The sequence below is a fragment of the Chlamydotis macqueenii genome, chromosome 20 (genome assembly GCF_036417535.1).
Source record: "Chlamydotis macqueenii isolate bChlMac1 chromosome 20, bChlMac1.mat, whole genome shotgun sequence".
Taxonomy (NCBI): Eukaryota; Metazoa; Chordata; class Aves; order Otidiformes; family Otididae; genus Chlamydotis; species Chlamydotis macqueenii.
In genome coordinates this window covers 4,927,850-4,950,209 of record NC_141575.1, presented here as the reverse complement: position 1 = coordinate 4,950,209, position 22,360 = coordinate 4,927,850, and the positions used below count along the sequence as shown (strand labels likewise).

Here is a 22,360-nt window from a genome sequence, read left to right as displayed (position 1 = left end):
AGCCTCATACAGAGTTTTCTGTGCCTCCTTTACAAAAGAAAGGGAATGTACTTTTAAATAACCGCTTCCTTTTCTAATACATTACTTCAGATGCACAGAACAGAGTCTTCATTAAGTTCAGAGTAATTTCTGCTTTAACAGTGCCCCAATTTTGGTCAGACTGCTGAAACTGCAAAGACATTACTCACGATCCACTGATCCACAGAACTCAGAGTTCCACTACAGGAATCTAACGCATGGGAAAATACTGATGTAAAGGGTATAAAAAATGATGACTAAAAAAATGTTAGAGCTGGTTTGTCACTGAATATGTGCTCTGTTTATATTTCTACACTGAAATACTTTTCCCTCCCCTCAAAAAATTGACATCCCCAGCAATGGACAGAGAAATTTTATGAGCAAGTAAGACAGCAAAAGATAAATGATCAAAAAGAGAGAAAGGAGGAACTGAGCAAAGTGCATATTTACTGAGAACTTACTGTTGACAATACTGTATTTCTGAGCTATTAGTGCTGCCTGCAGGCTCTTCCCGCTGCCTGGGGGTCCACAAAAGAGAATCCGCGGTGTAAAGGGGGCGGCTGATCGGTGCCGTGTTTGGACATAGGTGAGAACTAGAACATGAGGGAAAGGCAAGAAAGGCAGTTTATATCCTATTTTTTTAAAAAAAACAAATACACTTTCTTTTTTTAAAGAAAGGTTGTCACATTGATAATAATTTATTTTATCACTGAAACATCCAGATGCTCCAACCAAAACCAGGACTCTGATAAGACTCATGTCAGCAGCTTACACCGAGAGGCACTTTAGAAACCTTGCTATCATTACACTCCTATACTTTCTTTTATCAGTAGATGTCAAACCGTTTTAAAGAGCAGATTCAATTAATAATTGCTCCTTTACCATGTTGATTTTAGCAGAAGTAATTTTTTGCTTGATAGGTACAATTTTACCATGCAAATTATAGAGGGATATAATTACATTTAATACTTTCTGCAGTTTCTGAACAAATATTTAAGTGTGAAAACCCAGGATGTTAAATTAATATGACACTTATCCAGCTCTGCGTGTGTGTGATTAACAGACTCCTAATTACAATATTACAGAGTTGTAGCATAGGATGTCATGACAATATAGCATTGAAAACACAGCAACAAGTATGATTTTATTCTTTTCTCCATAATTTTTGCATAACAAATAATTTCGAGCTTCTCTGTCCAATTGCACTGTTTGCTGGACACCATTCTTCTACATTTCGTATCACGTTGGAAATATTACATCCAGGTCAACGTACAGATTATAAGAGCTTTGGAAAGACCCCAGGACATGTGAAGCATCACCAATATTGCTGTATTATAGAGACCTGAACTTTGTTAGAATCTCAAAAGAGAACCTGGTAGATCACCAAGAAGCTAAAAGAAGACATGGTTCGGCAGTGAGGACAGGTTAGGATCGTATTTGGACATAGCCAAACAGTCTTAGTCCCTGTGCCCCTTTTATGGCAATAATACTGGTGGAGAGAGCAGCTCAAGCTTCAGCACAAGCTATGCAAGCTTTCCAGGGATCGCAGATTCAAATGTCAACTGAGCTAAAGCTCGTGCCACCGTATCCTGACTGCCATAGTTACCCATGATTAAAGCAGCACGGGCACACCTACACAGGCTTTGATTTAGTCTGTAATTGCAAAAGATAAAATTAAGTGTTAACACAGACATCTTCAGTTCAAATAAAACATTCTCTAGACTAAAAAGTGCTTGTAATAAAATGGTATTTTAGTCTAACAAATAGGACAGGCTTAGACATTAATATGTGTATGAACCATAAGCCCATATTAAAAAAAAAAAAAGACACAAAAGGATTGATGGAGAACATCACAAGAATTGGTATTTTAACTACCATTGCTACCATACTGCTGTATACTAACTAAAAACTTTCTGAGGACCCTCTGCTAGACACTTCAGTATCACTATGGAATCTTTTTACAACAAAGAAGCGTCTCCAGCAAACCCCATCCCTGCTATTAATAGATAATAGACCCAAAGTATGAGAAACCAACTCAAACTGCAGCCACCTGGGATCATACACATCTTTCTCCAGTGCCACAAGCTGTTCTGGGATACTACGCAGTACAACTGAACTTGATGTCACGTCCTACTATACGTTAGCAGTAATTGCATTAAAGTGTAAGAGTTTACAAAATTTCATAATTCTATGAAATGGTCTATAATAATACTAATATTGATGAGAGACCTTATCTTTCTTTTTTAACTCTATCTGGAGCAACAAAAATACTTAACGAAAAACCTGGAAAATCAGAACAGAAAATAGTATGTTTGCTGCATAACTTCCTAAAATCCAAGTACCAGCTACCCAAGGATTGCTCTAGTTATTCTGAACATTTTCCCTAACCCAGTGTATTGAAAAGCACAAACATTACAGGCAAAGCACCCTGCTTACAAATGATGCTTAATTTGCAGTAAATAACCAAGTTAATTAGGAGTAATGATCCCCTAGACAGTCTCCACATCTAATTATTCTTTAAAAAAAAAAAAAAAAATCTGGCTGCTTGATGCACTGCAGAAAAAAAGATCTAGAGAGGATTTTTTCATTTCGGTTTTCAATTTATCTCACTACATTATTAATTAATAATAATTAATATTCAGGCTCTCACATTTTTATTTACAATTCAAGGCATGAATTCTTTATGAATGATGATATGAACTTTTAAATTTAATTAAGTAATTTAGAGGTAATTAATGTGTAAATTCAGAATATAAACTTCCTACTTGTTTATCTTAAAAGTGCAGCTCTTGTTATTAAAAAAAAGACCTTTTTGAGATGCAAAATTGCTGGAATATAACAGATCATCTACAGACTGACAGCTACAAAGTACATTATCAGCTGGTCTTTCTGGCAGTTTCCTTATTCTCTTCTTGAAGAATCAACATTAAAAGTCAGATTGCATTACCGTCAGGCAAAGGCAAACAAGAATCGTTGAACAGAAAAGCTACCAGCACAAACAGCTTTTAAATAATGAAATGTTACCAGCTTTGAACTACTTCTGCTTCTTGTTATCAGACTTGCGGAAGGTACTAGCCTTTTGGGAGATAAACAATGGAGCCACAATGCAGACTTTTAGAAGAGACTCTTGCAGAAATAACAGTGACATTTGCTCTGCTAAGTCAGCTGTTCCTTGGCAGGACTGTGGATCTAAGACTCTCCAGTCATCCGCCCTTACTCTACTCCTGTAAAATAATTACCAGGAACAGCCCAAACGCTGTACTAGAGAGAACACAACTCAGCTGGGAGCCTTCTGTGTTGACTAATCCTAATCCTGCTGTCCTGGTTTCAACTGGGATGGAGCTAATTTTCTTCTCAGTAGCTGCTGCAGTTTGGACTTAGTATGGGATTTGGTATGTGAAGGATGTTGATAATATACTGATGATGTTTGTTGTTGCTAAGGAGACCAATGGCACTTTCCAGCTTCCCAGGTTTGGCTAATATGCAGGAGCAGGTGGCTGGGAGGGTTATAGCCAGTACGGTTGACCCAAACTGGCCAAAGAGAGTATTCCATGCCACAAACATCATGCTCAGTTTATAAGTGGGGGTTGGCTGGGGGGCACCTCTCTCTCTCTCTCACTCCTTTGCTTGCTGCTTGGTTTCATTTGTGATCACTGCTCGGGACGGGCTGTATTGGTCATTGGGTGGTGAGAAATCAGGCATCATTCATTTTGTATATTTTAGTATCCCTATATTTTGTTGTTATTATCATCCTCCTTTGCTATTCTAGTAAACTGTCTCCATCTCAACCCATGAGTTTTCCTTTCTTCCTGATTCTCTCCCCCATCCTGCTGGGGAGGGGGAGCGAGCAGCTGCACGGCATTCAATTGCTGACTAGGGCAAAACCATGACACCTACAAACTGTCTCTAACAGCTAGGAACTACCTTTCAAATAAGAGTTTATCAGCTACCAGATTTGCAATAAAGATACATATTTACCCTGTGAGAGGACATCCATGGAAGGCTGGTCTGCGTTGATCGATTTCAAAACTTTTTGGTAGATCTGGAAAATGCTAGGGAAGTTTCTGTGATATTCCATCAGTTTCTTTGACACCTCATGTTCAGATAGATCTTCTGGTTTCACCAAACGTTGCTGTACCAGCGGGTCACTTGGCCAGTCAAAGGTCGTATGGTACACCTCTAGAAGTTAGACACTGATTAGGAAACTAAAAGGATGATTTAATAGGTCTTGCTCAGCCCGAAAAGGTCGTTGATTTAAGCAGTTTGAGACTGCTTTATATTGTGTCACCAGCAATAACCTGTGCACGTCCATTGCTACTTGTACTGCCAGCTGACCATTACCCTGCAGATGCACAGGCAGGAAGCGGCCAGGGTAACTGCCCACCCATGTAGCCAAAACAGCACGATGCATGAAAACAAGGAATTGGGGATAGCTCTACAAATTCTTAGACTGAACCTTAAGCAAGACCTTTGAAAGCAAATCTCCTTTGCAGCAAATAAACACCATTTCTTTATTTAAGAACATCCATCCTGATTCCTTCTGAAACATCCAATGTGATTTTTTTTTACGGATCAATTTTTATTTTGTGATGGATGACTGAGAATTATACTCAACAGACAATACAGAGCTAAGACTATTTCACAGACATTTAACGGAAGATACTTAAAGCATACCTACACCTCAGAAAAAAAAACAACAAAACAACAGGATCTAGCAAAGATGCATAGCAAAATGTAAACTCATACGGAGAGCTCTAACCTTCAAACATAACCTTCTACAGTTTGCAGGCTCAATACTGAGCTTTACATTTTCCCTTATTTTATTGGTACAGAAAATAATGCAATGTCAACAAATACTTTTTCCAAATAGTTTACATTTAGAATGATAAATTCCTACTAGTTCTTAAAGAGATATCGTTTAATATTTAATACCACTGGTATTTGTAATGTTTCTGAGATCAAGCAACACTCCAGTTTCTAGTGGAGATCAGGAACAAACATATACTGCACCTTCTGTGAGGGGATCAAGCCTTTTCCCACTGCTCCTCTCAATTAGCACAGTGTCCGGAGCATAAAGCACAACTAAGGACAAAAAAAAAAAAAAGAAAAAGAAAAAGAAAAAAAAATGTAGCTCTTGTTAGTTACTTAATTTCCTGTAACTGTTTAGGTTTGTCCTAGTATTAAAGATGGATGAACATATTTCAAGCACATTTGCCTCATTCTCCTTTCCCAATATTCGACTTGCAAATACTTTACTTCACTCTTCATCAGAGTTCTGCTCCACCTTCTAAACAGTATAGTGGGATAAAATATACATTAATCCAGTCCAGTATCCGTGAGTAGTAGCTGTCCTCATCATCCATACCAATTAACAAGGTTCTCCCTCACTAACGTTACATTTGGAGCCTGGGATGGAAGCGCCCACAGATCACTCCAGACTGATTATCTTCCATTCCACAACCACTTCTCACCCAGGTACTTTGGTAGTGAGACCAGTGAAACTTGGTTTTTGATAACCTCACAGAAAAGTGCTCAAACTTGATTAGAGAGCATCAAAAGATGGAGAATCTGTCAGTTCCCTAGGTTGCTTTTGGCTAATCATCCTCACAGTTAAACACTAATTTAATTACTATTTTCAGTGCATTTGATTACAGGTTTCAAACAAGTTGTTCTTATGACTTTCTTCTCTGTATCAAATAGCTCTTTCAGATGCTTTTCTCCCTATTAAGGTACTCATACATCATAAATCTTGTCCTCTCAATCTTCTTTTTGATTAACTAGACAGACTGAGCTTTAAGATTCTCATTCAGGTCTTGGTTGCATGGATATAATTGTGAGCAAAACTCAACTTCAGATGTTATTAGCTATATTAAAAATACATGCAAGTACTAGACATTAAACATTTCTGCCTAACTATTGCAGTGATTCTGAATTCTTCATTAACAGTCAAATCTCATCCAAATCAAATCCAAAGTGACAATTCATAAAGTTCGCTAATATTCTGTTCACTATCCACTGGCAAGGTCTACATTTATCATTTCACACTGCATTCCACACAATCATAATAATTTCTTACATTCTAAGTAGGTCCTCTAATTATATTAATTTGGGGCAACTGGCTTCTTCTAGATGGCAAGGGCAGCTGTCAAGGTCTTGTCTATCAGCACTTTGCCAGTAAACAATGCTCCTCAAATCAAGTCAGAATCCACCCATGCTCGGGGAGGTCAAGCTTAAATCATGATGTTCCCACTTCACTTGGTGAAGTAGTTTGCTAAGTTTGCATTCGCTAATTCAATAGAAGGATAAATTTGTATTTAGTACATGAGGAATTGTTTTGGTCTGAGGATAAAGGCTGATTTCTAGAGATGAAAGCCAGTGAAAACTTAGATCCACTCCTAGAACAGAAGCAAACTACATATAGCTGCTCCAGACACTTGCTGGAGTTGTCTTGAATTTGCTAGACTCCTATGTGTAAGAAGAAAAGGGTTCACGTGTGAAAGACAGAGTTTAAAGTCTCACGGGTTACCTCAAGTAACTTCAGTGTCTTCAGTATCAGTATGGAATTTATTGAGGATTTTTGGAAAGAAATACTTCTAGTCTTTCCTACTGGATGCAATCACACATAGACCTTGTGCTGCTTACCAACATGCCTAGGAATGATGCCAGATGATTGCAGCGTCCACGCCTGTTCCTGATTTTCAGGGAAGCCTTCCAAAATCCATCCCTATTGAACAAAAACATGAAAGAGTTATTGATTCTGGAAGAGAAAAAACAAGAATTAGCACCAAATATCAGGGCAAAAATGACACAAAAAATTACTTCATTCTGATGCCACAACAGTACAGTATTTGTTATGGGTGCTTGTGAGAGAAGAAAGCAAACATGGAGCCCTGATATTTTTGTGAAATGACATGGACTAACACCACTGCCACAGAGCAATGGGAACTTATATGTTGTAGCAAAGATTTTTTTTTTTTTAAATGCTTCAATCTTAAAAAAAAAACTACACCACCAAAACTTCTATCTTGAATAAAAACAATCCCAAACAATTTCTACAGTTTTGAAATATTCAAAAGGATACCAGCCTACACTGCGTATAAAAAAGAGGCTAAACAAATCTAAAGACAGATTTAATGCCAAGAACACTGAGGAAAATATGCACGCTTTCATTATTTTCTTAAATTATACAGGAAAACTCACAGTAATGGAACCACTGCTCCCAAAGCTAATGAAGCAACAGAGCAAAAGAAAGAAAAAAGAAAAAAGAGCCTTTTGCTCCCTTAAGTCCTTGTTATAGCCAGCTAAGTGTTGGATTGAGTCTCTTTAAAAAAACATTTACAGATCTGTGAAATAACGTAGGAGAGCTGCAGCCTCACTCAATTTCTGTGTGATGCGGTATTTGAAATCTAATCCACTTCTCAGTCTCAAGTCCGAATCTCCTAAACTTTCTCTAATTTATCTGCTAGCTGCTTAACCACACACGTCCTTGTCACTGTATCCTGGACCTCAAAATAACTTTGTGATATTACAATGAATCTGGAACCCATCTTTGTACTGAAATAAAGAAGATATTTTAATATTGCATTAGCTAGCAATCATTATCATCTCCCACATAAATTTGAAGCTCCGTCAGTATGGGGTCCAAAGGTTTTAGAAATATTTCAGGGAAACGTATCTCCATGACTTCTGTAAGAGGAAATTGGGACATTCCAATTATACAAGAAAATAGAATAGACTATTTAAAATTCCTTAATTAGCCTGGTTTCAGGAACATGTCGTCCTGCTGATATCTGTAGAAAAGAAGAGACTGAAGTAACTGCAAGCCATTTTTGCCACTCCCGGTGTTTGCTCTATCGAATTAGAATGAACTGCTGTCTAAGGTCACACAGGTGCTGAGAAATCAATTTATCCCTCGGGACTCGCAGGAGCCAAGGCTGCACAATATTTTCAGAGGTACGCTAGGAACTTCAGCCCTAGTTCTGAATATATTGTGCTTGTACAACACATATATGGGTCCAGATCCTCTTCTAGGGAGAAATGGCATTAGAGACCCGAAGCCAATAAATTTATGCCAGTTTACACAGACTACAAATCTGGCTCATTTTCTCCACTCTAAGCATGACACTTTTGGAAAATAAAACAAAACAAATGAAAAAAACCCCACCCCACAAGACCATTTCTTCTAATGCCACTCCAGCTTATTGTTCAAAATCGCATACTGAGCAACAGGCAGTAAATACAATATTGTATTTTAACATTGTACTGCGAACTTCAAGAGGTTTAGATGCAAATTTCAAAGGTACTTAAAACAGGCAATAAACAATTTCATGGCTAAAAGTTTTTGCAATGTAAGAAAACATAGTTCAATAAATAGCTTCCTGCAACAAATACGTTTTACGGCACTAGAAAAATGCAAAATAAACACACACTACAAAAGTAGTTAGCATTTTGGATCTTATTTCCAAAGGTCTCCGAGTTCCAGGGTATCAGTCAGCCCCTAATTAGAATACATTATCCATCTACTTGACACTTCAGTGAAACGTCTATTCCACTACAGAGCTGCAGCTTTGTTCAGAACAGGTTTATTGATATTCTGCTGCATTCCCTCTCCATACCCCCAGTGGCTTGGTTCTGTTTTATCACACATCAAAAAGGCCGTATGCTCAGGGCACCCCATGCACAGCTCAGAGCTGGAGGTCTGAACAGCTGCAAGTAGTATGGTATCACAGGAGGGACAAGCTCCAAGCAGATGTCACAGATAAAAAAAAAAAAAAAAGGAAAAAAAAAAAAAAAAAGAGTAAAAAGGGAGTGTGGCTTGGGAACGAAGCAAGAGGAAGCAAGACATAGCAGAGCAAGACCTGACTTAAAATATGCCTATCATGCTTTATGCAAACACTGGTCTTTTTTGCCCTCCTGACTATCATTAAAGTGTAATTAGCAACTTCACATGGTAAATTTGTTTCTTTTAGAAGCCATCTATTTTTTGTTCTTGATAGCAGTAACCTTACATCCATGCACCTTATCACATCACGGGTGGAACAAAGGCAAGCAGTGAGGAATTCCATGGTGCTTTACTCTGTGGTCACTGCTCCTTCTCTTTCAGCTGGAAACCTCAACCCCTTCCCATGTGAAGACTGCTGTAAATACAGCATTCTGCTGTTGCCTTAATGCCAGGTGAAGTGCTCCTTGCCCCATGCCATGCCAAAAATCAGCAACAAGGAATTACTTGGAAAGTCATCACTTTCCCCTCCAGATTTAAGGAATCTGGAGAAAATGAAATGCTCAAGGTCGTTCCCAAATGCAAATCTCATTCCTTGCTGGCACACTACTCTCAGCTATAACACCAAGCCTACACACTTTCACACTTTCCACCCCAATAATACTGACATGGGTATTCAGTTCTCCCTTGCTATTTGACCTACACAGTCTTTTTGGTTTTTTTAATTACAGAATCCAAAATGCTATAAAATGATGAAAAGGGATAGTGCAAAGAAACAATGCTGAATTACGTGGCACATCTGAAAAAATCTCAGCCACAAACATAAAGGTCAAAGGTCATGAATACCGCAGCCTTTAGGAAAACGGGTCATCACAACAGTTTTTCCACATCAGCACTCAGTATTTTTGAGAGAGTATTACATGCATTTCACTCTTATCTGAAAAAAGGGGATAGACAATAATTTAAAAAAATAATGTCAACAGTAGTTTTGCCAGCATGGATCTGAAATTTCTGAGATTTTCAGAAAACAGCAGACTGAAGAGTGCAGTAGAAATATTGTCCACCCAACTCCTGCAGTCCATCAACATTCACAGCATGGATGATGGAATAAGCTCTAACTTGACCCAATTTTCCATTAGAAAGAAACCTTTTATTTCCCATATTATTTTTGTATGGTGAGTAAGCTGCAAAGCTATTAAAAAAAAAAAAAAAAAGCACCACATTCTTCTTGGAAAACAAAGAAGATGGTGAATAGGGAGATTCTCTCCCCAGATAGATCTGTGTAACATCACTGTCCTTGCACGGAGTTTCACAGAGACAACAAACATGATTATCTGCCAAGGTAAAACCAGAAAGAACCCACAGCCATTGCTCTCTTCTCCTTCCCTTTCAAGAATAGCCACTATTCTTCTGAGCTGCTTAATACCAAAAGTAATTCTGATACTACTCAGGTGAGTCACTGGCCTAAGCTTAGTTTCTAAATAGTCCTAAGACATGAGTAAGATTGCTCAGCTTTCTCTCTCACAAATTCATTGCGTAGCAATCTCTTCACCAGCCTTCCCCAGTTCTATAAATTCCCTCCACACCACCAGCAGTCAGCGGTGCGCAGCCAACGTGTACCAGCCCTGTGAGATGAAAAGTCTTCATATCGGCTTCACAAATCCCAGGTTCTAACATAATGCTTGCAATAAGTTTTCTGCGAGTGCTGGAAGACCTACCCGTCTGATCCCGCGCAGTCCTAACTACATTTGTATTAGAAGAACACACAACACAGCGTCTCAGCAGAGCTGTTGATCAATAAAAATGTTCTCCTTAGAGAATGCCTGTGACATCTATAAACCTGTGAGTGTCAAAACAATGGCACAAAAAATTCCGTATTCCTACTGTCAGTGGGATGAAAGCTGTACAATTAATGCCAAGCCAATGACACCACAAGGAGAAATAAAACAAACAGCTGGTGGTACTACGGTCCAACATACTGTTCCTAATCTATTAACAGGCTCAGAAAAAAAATGCTGACTCATGTTTTCAGAGAAATGGCATAAATCTGGTCAATGAAGTACAAAATCCACAGTATTAATTCAATTTCCAACCACACAAGAACATACTGCAATTCAAATGCATAGATCCCCTTTCAAATGGAAAAGACATACACAAGGTGAGGAAGTTTTAGTGACTGTGAACTACTATCTATTGATTAAAAGATTTTTAATAACCGACACGACTTTGAAAAGTGAATTATGTGTTTTTCCTAAAAATAGCTGAAACTAGACTAATAGCATTCGCTCAATTCTTGCTGAATGTCAGGGAAGCTTTATAAAGGATTTTTTTTTTCCCCTAGGTCTGTAACACACCCAGCACTGGTTCAGTGTTGCTGGTGATAACAGGAACACAAAACGCAGGCAGGACACTCTGCAGCTCTTGGTGTTTCAAACATCTTGACACTTCACTCAGAGTTTACATGACCTAGTACTTAAAATAACAGTCACTCACTAAGAGATCTTTGCCTCAGTGTTAAAAGGAGAACTAGAACCATGCTAGAACTATAGAAAGCATGGGGCCAAAAAAGCATGGGGTGGATGCAGCCTTTTGGAGAGCAATAGGATTTGCCTACACACCAATGGTTGTGGTTTCTCTCTTGAGTTTCTCATCTTTCTAACTCATTTTCATTTCTACAGGTTTAAAGATATTTCCAACACACTCACTAGAGGAGAAGTTTCACTTAAGATAGATGTTAACACCTTGCCACAAGGACAAGGCAGTAAATCATACAATCACCTCACTTGCTGTGTGTCCACGGTATCTCATTGCACTGCTTACATAAAAAATGTTGACATTCATAGTCTTTTTGGCTGCTTGTTTGCTAGTATATCCAGAGCTGATGATATTGGTTTCCCAAGTGTTCCTCAGTTGCACTCTTTAATTCAAAAACGCCACGAAAATGAACAAGATGGTGCACCACGTGTGCTTTTAAACAGGTTCTCCTGCCAGTTGAAAGGTCTAAGTCCTGTGTGAATATACTAGAGATAAACAAATACATTAAATAGTACAAGACATTTGATCTGGAGTGCTAAATAACTATTACCAGTCAAAATAAAATAAAATAAAATAGCTTAGCTAAAAAGACCTTCAAGTGAAACCAGACAGACCCATATAATTCCAGCACAGTGACAACCAACGCAAAAGCTTAATTCTACTTTGCAAATTCAAAATTAATAGCTCAATCATGGCGTAAAGTATTTTGTAGAGAAAAAATGATAACTCAGTTTTTCTGCCAATCCCTTTACTCCTTTCTAAAGATCCAAAAACCATTGTTCGATCTCCCAGATAATGAAGCACAGAGCAAGAAACACTCCTTCAGAGCTTTCTCCACTGATGTAAAAGGAAGGACTTTGACAGCAAGATACTTCCCTATGCAGAAAAGGGCACTGTCACACACTTTTCTGTGATCTGGCAAAAGAACAAGATCAGCTGGGCAAGGAAAAGTTTGGTTTAGCTTAATGATTTTTCTCAGTAACATTAAACCCCAGCAGGTAGTATTCTAAATTAAATCCTCTTGCAACCAGTGGATTAAATAATGGGATAAGTTGAAGTTTAGCTATTGCTAGTTCTAAGCTACAGCTTAAAGAGAGCAGCATGTTTTGCTACAGCTATAGACTTGCGACAGAAATATGACACAGACAGATGTCCTCTGGCAAACCTGTCAGGCAGGAACCATTTAGGAGATTACAGCTCTGGCTATTCATTACCGTCCTGATCAAGTTATCCTTTCCACAGTTCATACGCTGTAACGGACCATCTGATCTAGCTTACAGAAGGCAGGCCCGCTGACAGCCACTTCCATCAGTGACTTAAGCTAAGATAGTTGACTTTGCACTGATGCACATGAAGAATCCTTTGGCAACCATTTATCTTATCTGAGTTCCAAAAGCAGAGATCTTCAATTTGGGCAGAAAACAATTTTAAAAATTCTTCTTGCTAGCTTTGTTGACATTTCTCTGCACCTGTAGACACTTCTGCACTACAGAATTACCATCTTAAAAACTACAAGGCAATGGTCCAACCCCCAAAATTATTTTGTTTTACACAGATGGAAAGATCCAGTCTGCAGGTCATTGCAGACTACACCAAAAATCAGGAATGCAGAGAAAGAAGTACCGGACATAGCATTTTCAGCATTTTCAGTTTCTTTCAGTGCCCAATGCTAAGAAGAAAATGTCACATTTTGTTGAAATGTTAATTACCAGCCCTGCTTTATTCATCCAACAAGGTAGATGATGATATTGAGAAGCAACACGTTTTAATAAAACGTTGAACCCTGCAATATCTCTGTGAGGTCAGGAAGTACTAGTTATCCCCTGACCCAAAGGTGCAGGAGTGACAGAGTGACTGTTCCAAAAACACACACCATTTATCTGAAAAAAAAAAAGTTATTTAGTCCTTCATGAACATAACACCTACTTTGGACTGGGCTTTTTCTTCTCAAGAACTGCATCAAACAACATGCAGTCTGCATTTTGGCACTGTTCAGAAACAGGATTTCATCCATTAGATTACTATGTCTTTTACAAATAATCCCTTATAATGGGCTGATTATGGACTCAATAAACCATAACATCATCTGAGATTTTAAAGGAAACACATGAAAGAGACTTCACTTTCCTTGAGTCCAGACATTAATTTCAATCAACATTAATCTACTTTAGTTCTCTTAGAGTTCTGTGTTAAAAGTCTCTACTTACACTGAGGCTAGGAGAAAAGCAAAGCCACACATCTGTGAATACAGCTAAGCCTATTCAGTTGCCTATTTGTGTAAACTAACAGTGAACATATTAATTATTACCTAGAGGAGAATATATTCAAATGCAGTTTTTCGTAACACAGGAAGAAAAAAAGATACATTGAGAAATAAAGAAAATTGATACGAATAACGTCAGACTCCTTCCAACCCCCCCACTCTTCCTAAATAAGAGTTAAGATTTTAACTCAACATATTGAATTTTATATGTATTTTCTGTTTATCTGTTTTGTCCACTATAACTCTGCCAGTTGCCCCAGGCAATCAACAAAGCTATGCTTGTTCAGCCTTTGATCATCTCTGTGCTAGAAGATTAGCATATGCATACTCTCATCCTCCCCTTTATCCTGTTAATAAAGCTCCAAACTCCCTCTGCTGATGTTCAAGAAAGCAATCCGCTCCAGAGCCCCCAATGATTTGCCCCCATTCCCTCCTCTGCTCAGGACTCAGAATGCTAACTACTATGCACGAGTTGTGTAAGTGCTTATCCACCGGCCCTCTGAGGAGCAATTCTTACTTGTTTGATGCAGTCCACGTTTGACAGACGTTCCTGGATCAGATTGGCCCAAAGCGCGTTGGGAATTTTCTAAAGAAAGAACAAAAAAAGGCTGAATATTCACAATTGAGTTCAAAAGGAATTTTACCATGCAGGCATATTCCGGTTAAAGGTGAAGTAAGATGTCTTCTTGAAAATAAATAAATAAATCGGCGCAAGTCCCAAGTCGTTAACGTAATATATCAGAGAGTTAATAAGGGCACAAAAATCGGTGTTAAAGGTAAGCTGAAGACAAAGCCTACCTCCCTGGTTTTTGCACACTAGCATGGAACCAGTGCCAGGTTTTCACACCAGAACACACGTTGCACATCAAACCTGCAAAGGGATCCACTGGAACATCACACCCACAAGCAGTTCATCACAAGTGTCTGGCCCACTACCGCTTCGTATGTCCGTGGACTTGGCATCAGCGATCTTAACAGCCATCATGTGAGAGAAGTGAAATCTCAAACACAGAGCAGATAACACAGAGTCTGATTTTCAGGTTTGTTTCATAGTTTCAAGTAATTCACTCTTTCACCATCCAGTTTATTTAAAATACGAGTTACGGTTAAAGTTAATTTCAATGTTAAAACTAGTTTCTTTTTAAACTCAGGACTGTGAAAGGGGATTGAAACTGCACGTGCCAAGATTTTCAGAAGTGCTGTTTCTTTCTGTGACTGTTACTTCGCCCATATGTAGAGATGTTTTGTAAGACAGTATTTGCTAACTGACAGAAGAAAAAAGTTCCTCTACAGATCTAACATTTCCTCCCCTCCCCTAATATTTCCTTTATTATTATATGAGATTTCCTGATAAGAAATAAACAATACCCTTCTTTCCTTCTTGTATGACTTTTCTTCACTATGTTGTTAATTTAGGCCTTGATTCTACACTGAACTTGCTCAGACAAACTCTGTGTGAGCCAGTTTAGCCTGATAAAGTCCAAACCTTTGGCCATACCAGTTAGAGCAGCTGTTAATCATTTGTCTAAATGCCTTGTCTCAGCCTCATTCATTTTGCCATTATTGGTAAAAGGAACACTCAGGGAAAAAATCCAGTCAGATTCTCTACTTCCTGAGTTATAAAATTATCTTTCACTTAACAATGCAAGCTTTACTCTTTGTTCCACACAATTCCATATACTGTGGGCTCCCATCTGTTTTTCTAACCAAACAGTCTGAAGGGCATAATCATTAAAAAAAAGAATATTTCTGTAGAGAATGTTATTTCTGTAGGCTTATGTTATACTAAAGGATGCAGATAGATATAACAAAAATGTGGCTCACTATGCAGGAAGATTTCATAACAATCCTCTTCATCAGATCATGAAACAATTTCACCAGGAGCGGCGGAAATGCTACCACACCAGTTGCAGAGTGGAGCAAGCACTCCAGAATACACAAAAGAGACCAGTCCTCATCTGGTTGTGGAATGGACAAGGTGGCCCAGTCAGGCAGTGGGTTTTCTTGTTTTCTTTATCTCTACTGTCCCCAGTTCTCAGTGCCTTTCCTAATATCAGCCGTTCACAAGGCAACTTTCAAGCAGGTAAAAGAGAAAAAGGAAAAGAAATTGCTGTGTTTCTTGAAAGTCAGCATGTCCCACAGGGTGGTGCGGCAAAACCTCCTGCAGCCTCTCGCTGCTGGAGCCTGGGTCCGGCGCTTTGAGTCTGTCGCCTTCCAAAGGTGCACCACGCTGCTACCAGAAACAGCTAGCGTCTCGCTCGCCTCTTTGATGTGTCATGTCAAGACAGGCTAGCGATTGCCGGGGGTCCACTCTGCCAAGTCTTGCCAAAGCAATTTAAACCAAAATTATACTAACTTCTCGCAGTGCAGTGGTATTCTTAGTCTGCTCTTTTGAGTGGAGTTTATTGCAAAAAAAAAAAAAAAAAAAACCACACCAATCAAGGGCATACATGCATTTCCTGCTCTCTGTGGCTCAATTCCAGTCATATTTTCTGGTCAGTTTTCTTCCTACTGAGCAGTGGCCTACAACATAATTTTCAATGCATTGCTTGTAGAATGCCAAATTGTTCAACTAGAAATCATTAAATCTGATGCATATCAGATAGTACATTTACAATTTCTCTCTCATAAACACTGACATGAATACATCAAGAACCTGGTAGATGGAACTGCACCTCCCAGAAATCTGCAATAATGGACAATGACACACATATATATTTGATAGCAGCAGAACCGTATCTTACCTAAGGCACTGTGAGCCCGTCCCAACAGTCGGTTTAGTTAACAGAAAGACCTGCTGCTACGGAGTTTTGTTTATGTTCAGACCATTTTCTATACACACTGGTTTAATCACTATTTCCATACTACTGAAAAACTGAAGTCATTCCTGATTGATTGTAAACGTTCCATGTTATTTCAGAGACATCATACTTCAGCTTATATGCCTGATCTACTCAGAGTCATATTTCAATGATCTTTTCATAAAACTGCCACACTTTTTTTTTTTTTGGAGGGGAGCACTTTCATTAGACATTTTTATTGGAAGTTTTGTATAAATTTATTCTGAAAACAGCTACAGCTAAAAACAACTTTTCCACCTTGGAGAGAAAAGCAGCCAAATTTGAAAAAATTTGGTTTAATATTCTGAGAATCATGAGTGTTTAGGTTCAGCTTGTTCAGACAAATACACATGAAAGGCTGGTCTTTCTTACATATACACAAGACTGGAACAGTTCATATTTTCTCCTTAGTGGCTTGTCCTGGGATAAATTAGAATGCTGAACATGCATAGATAAGGATGACTTGGGTGCTCCCCTCTTCTATTATATTTCTCCTTAAAAAGCACAGGGATATGATGCAAGTCTAGAGAAATTTTAAGTCATTAAGCAGTTTGCAAACACTTTAACTGCAATTTAGTACAGCATTAAGAGCACACCCATCCCACAAGCCCACAATTACTGGAGTTGTTTCAACTTCTTATTTTATCCAGTTAACAGGAAAAGTGAAACATGCAATAGCTCATCATTAGACTTCACTATAGGCAAAACCTGAAGGTGCTTCCTATTAACATTATAATAACTAGAGATGAGAGAATAATTTGCAATGATTTATCAAGAAATGTAGCCTCTTTTTCTGTTCATGCAATATTTATTGATAGCTCGTGGTTCTTCAAATTTATTGAATATTCAAAAATATTTGACTTCTTTTTGGAATATTTTTACATGCAGAATGATCACATTTTGCTTTGAACAGTCAATATTTAAAATTCACTACCTGAGCTGTGCTCATTAGTTAGTGGCCAGGTGCGTGTTAGTGAATGATTGCATGTCCAACTTGAAAAATTGAGCTTCAGAGAATAATCACGTGTTTCAAATACAGTTTCCATGAATTCTTGTGCCAGGAAAACTCAAACGCTTTAATGTTTGCTAGAAGCGAACACAAGACATGAAAGCTTGGCTAAAGATAAAAAAGTAACATATGTGAACAAACATCTTTGCAACGTTTGCCCAGATCTAGTAACATTGGCCTGCTGACCTAAAAATGAGTGACCTTCAGCACTGGGGTTAATTTAGCCACAGTAACTTTATATGCATGAAACATTCTTCTAACAATATTAAATTGTGTTATCTGATCTTCACACCAGACTTTCAAAAACGCAGTCTTAGTTCCTGCTTTTCCTGTCTCCATTTATTAAATTGCTTTGGCCAGGGCTACACCTTTTTAATGCCCTGGTTGTATCAAAGGCAGTACAAACAGCTATTGTTCTATTCCCGAGCAGACACTCAAACCCTATTAGTGCTAATGGATGTTACCTATGCCAGAGGAGTCAAGTTTACCACTTGCTTCACCAGAACCAGGGGTCACCTACAGCAACAGTAGATTTAGACAGCACACATGAATCAGTAAGGGAAAACACAGCTCTTGAGATGACAATCTGGCTAGATTTTTAGCCATTGCAAAGCTTGTATTGATTTAGAGAAAGCACAGAGTTCCCTCCTAGTTTTAGCAGTTACATTTGAAGAATCAAACTCATAAAAGAACAAAATAAATGATTTAGTGAAAACGTTCTTCGAGGACCTAACCTCTCAAAAACAAAGGCAAACTGCACAGTACTAAACCATCACCAGATTCTGCTCTTCTAGCACTCCTTACTACCTGATTAGCCTTGACATTTTTGGCTTTCATCTTCCACACCATCCATCTTTTTAAATCAAATAAGCCCAAAAGGACACCCTTGAAAGTGCATCTGTATAGTCTGAAATATGTTAATAATTACAATAATTAAACCAAAGGGAATTTTTGTTTTAATTTCCCCCTTCTAAGTTGAGATTTACGAATCTAGCAAAACAATCTTTAATAATTAGAACAAAGATTTCAAAGTACATATTCTCAATAAGAATCATTTTATATCATCCCAGTCAAAAGCAACCCTTTTTGCCACGAAGTTCACCGAGTTCAATGAGCTCTTTCCTCTCAGATCGTAAGTATGTTACTTGAAGCATCTCCAAACTTCATTCACTATTTTAGTGTAATAAACATAACCCTATTTTCAGTCTAGTTTTGTAAGGAAAAAAAAATAGTCTATGTATCACACCATCTACCATCTCAGCAAATTATTAATCTATTGACCAATTTCAGTCAAATTTAGCAGGGATGTAGAATTCTCACAGATATGAAATGTCTTAGGTTTTTATGAAAATAGGTGATGAGGGAGAAAAGAGAAACTCAAACGAAGTGACTTGCTAGCAGAAGTCACAGAAAACCAAACTTCTTCCTTTCTGTTACTCATAGAACACCTTGATGTCTGGAGAAAGGAATCAGCTAAAAAAGCAGGAAGCAGGAGCAGGGACGCATCTGTGTATTCAGGACATTCTTTCAACATATTTTTCTGATCTATTTGTCCATAGCCTTTAATAACAAGACAATTGCATAGCTGATCAAGCAATCCTGAGAGTTGTGACATCTGGAAAAAAATGTTCTTTGGACCAACTCCTTTGAATATCAGTTAGGAGGCCCACAGTGAATCATGAATGGATTTAAAAAAAAAAAAAAAAAAAAAAAAATCTGGACCAAACCGGCTACATGGAGTTGGGTAGAGCATGTCAACCCAAGGAATGGACAATCTCCTGAGTCCTGCTATTCTCAGCTTGAAAGATTCTAGGGTTTTCAATAACTGGCTGGATTGTCACACTGCTCTTGAGTTAATGCACCAAGTAAGTTATTTGTGTCATGCTACAGAGAAATCAAACATGCACAACTAAGTAGCTCTGTCAGATCAAAAAAAGTTCTTTGTGTACATATTTTCCAGAGCATTTTGTACTGAAGAAGACCTCAGAGATTAATGCTTATTTTATTGAGATCCTCAAACCTGCTGAAATAGAAGATGCTTGGTTTAACGCTATAATGAATTGTTCTTTAAGTTGTGTTGTGCATACCTGAAGGTCTCTCAGCTGCTCAAGTCTAATGTTAACGTTTTCAAGACCTCCATTATTTTATTTTTACTTTTTTCCTCTCCTGCCCCTATTCTATGCCCTGATACATTTTAATCTTTGTTCATATTTTCTTATCTAGCAGAGGTTACCCTTCTTCTCTCAAAGATCCTGTATCTACAAATACGCAAACCAATGCACAAACCACCATATATATAAGAATATTCACTCTGATCTGCTCTTCTTATAACATTGAAAATCTTGGGAATACCATAAAATTCCCCTCCTGTGACATGAGAACTACTATTATTATATCCTCTTACACACCTCTTTTCTTTCTTTATAAGCCTTTGCTTCCTTTGTCCGCTCCAATATTTCCTTGAATAACAAAGTCTCCTGAGAGATACGTATGGCATTCAAATGTTTACAAAGCCACATTGCCTGAAAGAAGAACAATAAAATACAGGACAAAATATTTAGAAAGAAATATAAGCATTTTTTTCAGAAGGCTGCAGAAAGACAAAGTATTTTCCTAGTCTTCCATTTGAATATACAGACAATACGTGTAATTTAAGCAGTTTCTTTCAAAGATGTTCAAGAGTCTACAGCTTTGAATAAGGTCTTTTTCATCTACTGCACTATAACACAGGTTTTAAAGAAGAAAGCATTCTTCCTAGCACTCACACACCACCATCATCTGCAGAGTTTCTGTGGTCAGCTTTCTCTGTGGTTCAAATACACTTTGACCTTTTCAATTAAGCAGTAGCAACGGAAATGACAGACAACTGGCCATGCAAATGAAACAATCCACAATACGAGAATACTACAAATGTGTAACTCCTCCCATGTTAATTAGTCCTGCTAAAAAGCTGGGAAAACACGGCAGGCAGAATTCTGTTGCATTGCAGCAGTATCATTACTGCTACCTGAGCGAGTTCTCGCAGAGCTCACTTGAATATTTCCATTTAACCTGCAGTGTAATATACAGCCATATCTCTTAAGAGTGCCACCCTTCAAGTTGTCCTGAGCTCTTCTATGATTTAGATAATTCTGAAAATTATTTTCTCAGAACAAAATTTTCACAAGTGCTGAGCTCAGTGGAAAGTAAAAAGGTACAGGACAGTATTATAACAGTGAAGGGAGCATACTCACCACTGTAGTTTTCCCAGAAGCAGGTGGACCAAGTACACAAATTCTTGGAGCTATGAAGCAAGAACACATGAATGTAGAGATGCAGAACAACAAAAATCCCAACCAGTGTCCCACTATTGCATTGCATAATATAAGTGTAATCACAATAAAACAACTATTTCAGTTGGAAATCTGCCTGAATTGAGACTTCAGGATTTGGCACCACTGAGGAAAAAAGAAGGCAAAACACTAGGTCAGTGCCAGCTGGGCCTTCCTTTAATCTCCATGGCGAATTAGATTAATACTCTGACTAAACATGACACTTAAGCACTATATATATACACACATTATATATATATATAAATCAATTTAAACACATGGATAGTTTAGGGGTTGAACCAGAGCATAAGATATGAACATTTCCTTATCCAAGTTTGATTTTTATTCCCAAAACATTGTTGTAGTCCTAACACATTTTGTGATGAAAAAAATATTTTAGCTTATACATGCAGGACAAGACTATTTAAAAGTGACTATTCTAATAATAGAATGGCTGAGACTTCATCTCATTTCTTCTCTTTTTTCCCCAACACAGTACAGTAGTAAAAATACTTTATACTTGGGCAAAGCTTTTGGGTCTCATCACAAGAAATGCAATTTCACTTTTTAGCTTCATCTAAGTAGGTTGTGTCAGGGTTCAGAGAAGATTTAGATATTGCAAAATTAAGCACTCTCTACCCTTTTTGACAGCTACCTTCAATTTTTCTAGTCATCATTAAAAGTAATTTTCTTGACCTCTGTATCTTGTGTTTCTCTACTGCATGTCCCTCTCCTTTCTCTGAGAGGGAAAGGCTGGAAAAATGCACCCCGGTTCCAAAGAATTCCAAATCTGACGCATATGGACAACACAATAGGCATTACTGTTGTAAGCTTTCTTGGGAATGAATTAGAGGGAAGACAAACAAGGGAAAATGGAGTAAATCTTCGGAAAGTATTTTGGAGTTTTTCCATGAACACATCTTGGACTGCAATCCCTTGAGCTGTCACTGTGTATTAACATCTTAGATGTTTTTGCCCCTATAGCTCGGGGGAAAAAAAACAAACAAACCAAAGCAGACTATGTACAGAAGGGACTGAGGAGTATTTACTGGGAGTAACAGAGGTCAAAACAGAGGAGGGATCTACTCATCCAAAAACCTCTTCATCTCTCGATAACCAAGGGAAATACCGTGTCTGATGGCAGCAGACAGGGAAGGATGTGAAATGTATTTTTATGAGGCCTTCCATCCAGTTAACAGTTATTGGGCAGGTGCAATTTTTAAACATACATGAAACCCAAATTACAGATTCATCTTTACAAAGTTATCTGACTTGGAAGGTTTAAGAAAAACTCCCCCCTTATTGGTTCTTGCAAGTGCAACAGAACAAGTACACAATGTAGAAAAATACTTTAAAAGGATACATCAGCTGTTTTTATCACCTAATTTCTTTCAAATGTAATGTGATTAAATCCTAGGGTTTTTTTTTTTTTTTAATCTAACACCTTGAAACTCCAGCCCGGTACTTCGGAATTATTTATAAACAGCGTCATAAAAGAGTGCTCGGGTGCCAACACTAATCAACTTCTTCAAACCACTTCAAAGAAAATCAAAAAACCTTTCCATCCACAGATCCTTTTGAGGTTTAACTAGGAGCATGATTTAAAATTCACAAGAAAACCCTTAGGTATTGAAGCTTTAATACGCAGCTTTCTTGGACAAACGT

General features: G+C 38.0%; 1 protein-coding gene across 3 annotated transcripts in view; it reads right to left on the bottom strand.

Moving 5' to 3' along the window:
* The window catches only part of AK8 (adenylate kinase 8), an 80,497-nt gene that overhangs the window by 45,071 nt on the left and 13,066 nt on the right, over positions 1–22,360 (bottom strand). For 2 of the 3 annotated variants that reach the window (XM_086764080.1, XM_086764079.1), the window contains exons 3-9: positions 20,618–20,667; positions 19,793–19,906; positions 14,053–14,121; positions 6,661–6,742; positions 5,029–5,100; positions 3,997–4,197; positions 480–611 (exon numbers count right to left, since the gene is read on the bottom strand). In XM_086764080.1, the coding sequence (XP_086620206.1) occupies positions 480–611; positions 3,997–4,197; positions 5,029–5,100; positions 6,661–6,742; positions 14,053–14,121; positions 19,793–19,906; positions 20,618–20,667 (720 nt within the window). The remainder of the gene's footprint in view (positions 1–479; positions 612–3,996; positions 4,198–5,028; positions 5,101–6,660; positions 6,743–14,052; positions 14,122–19,792; positions 19,907–20,617; positions 20,668–22,360) is intronic. The other variant, XM_086764081.1, reaches the window with a different exon arrangement.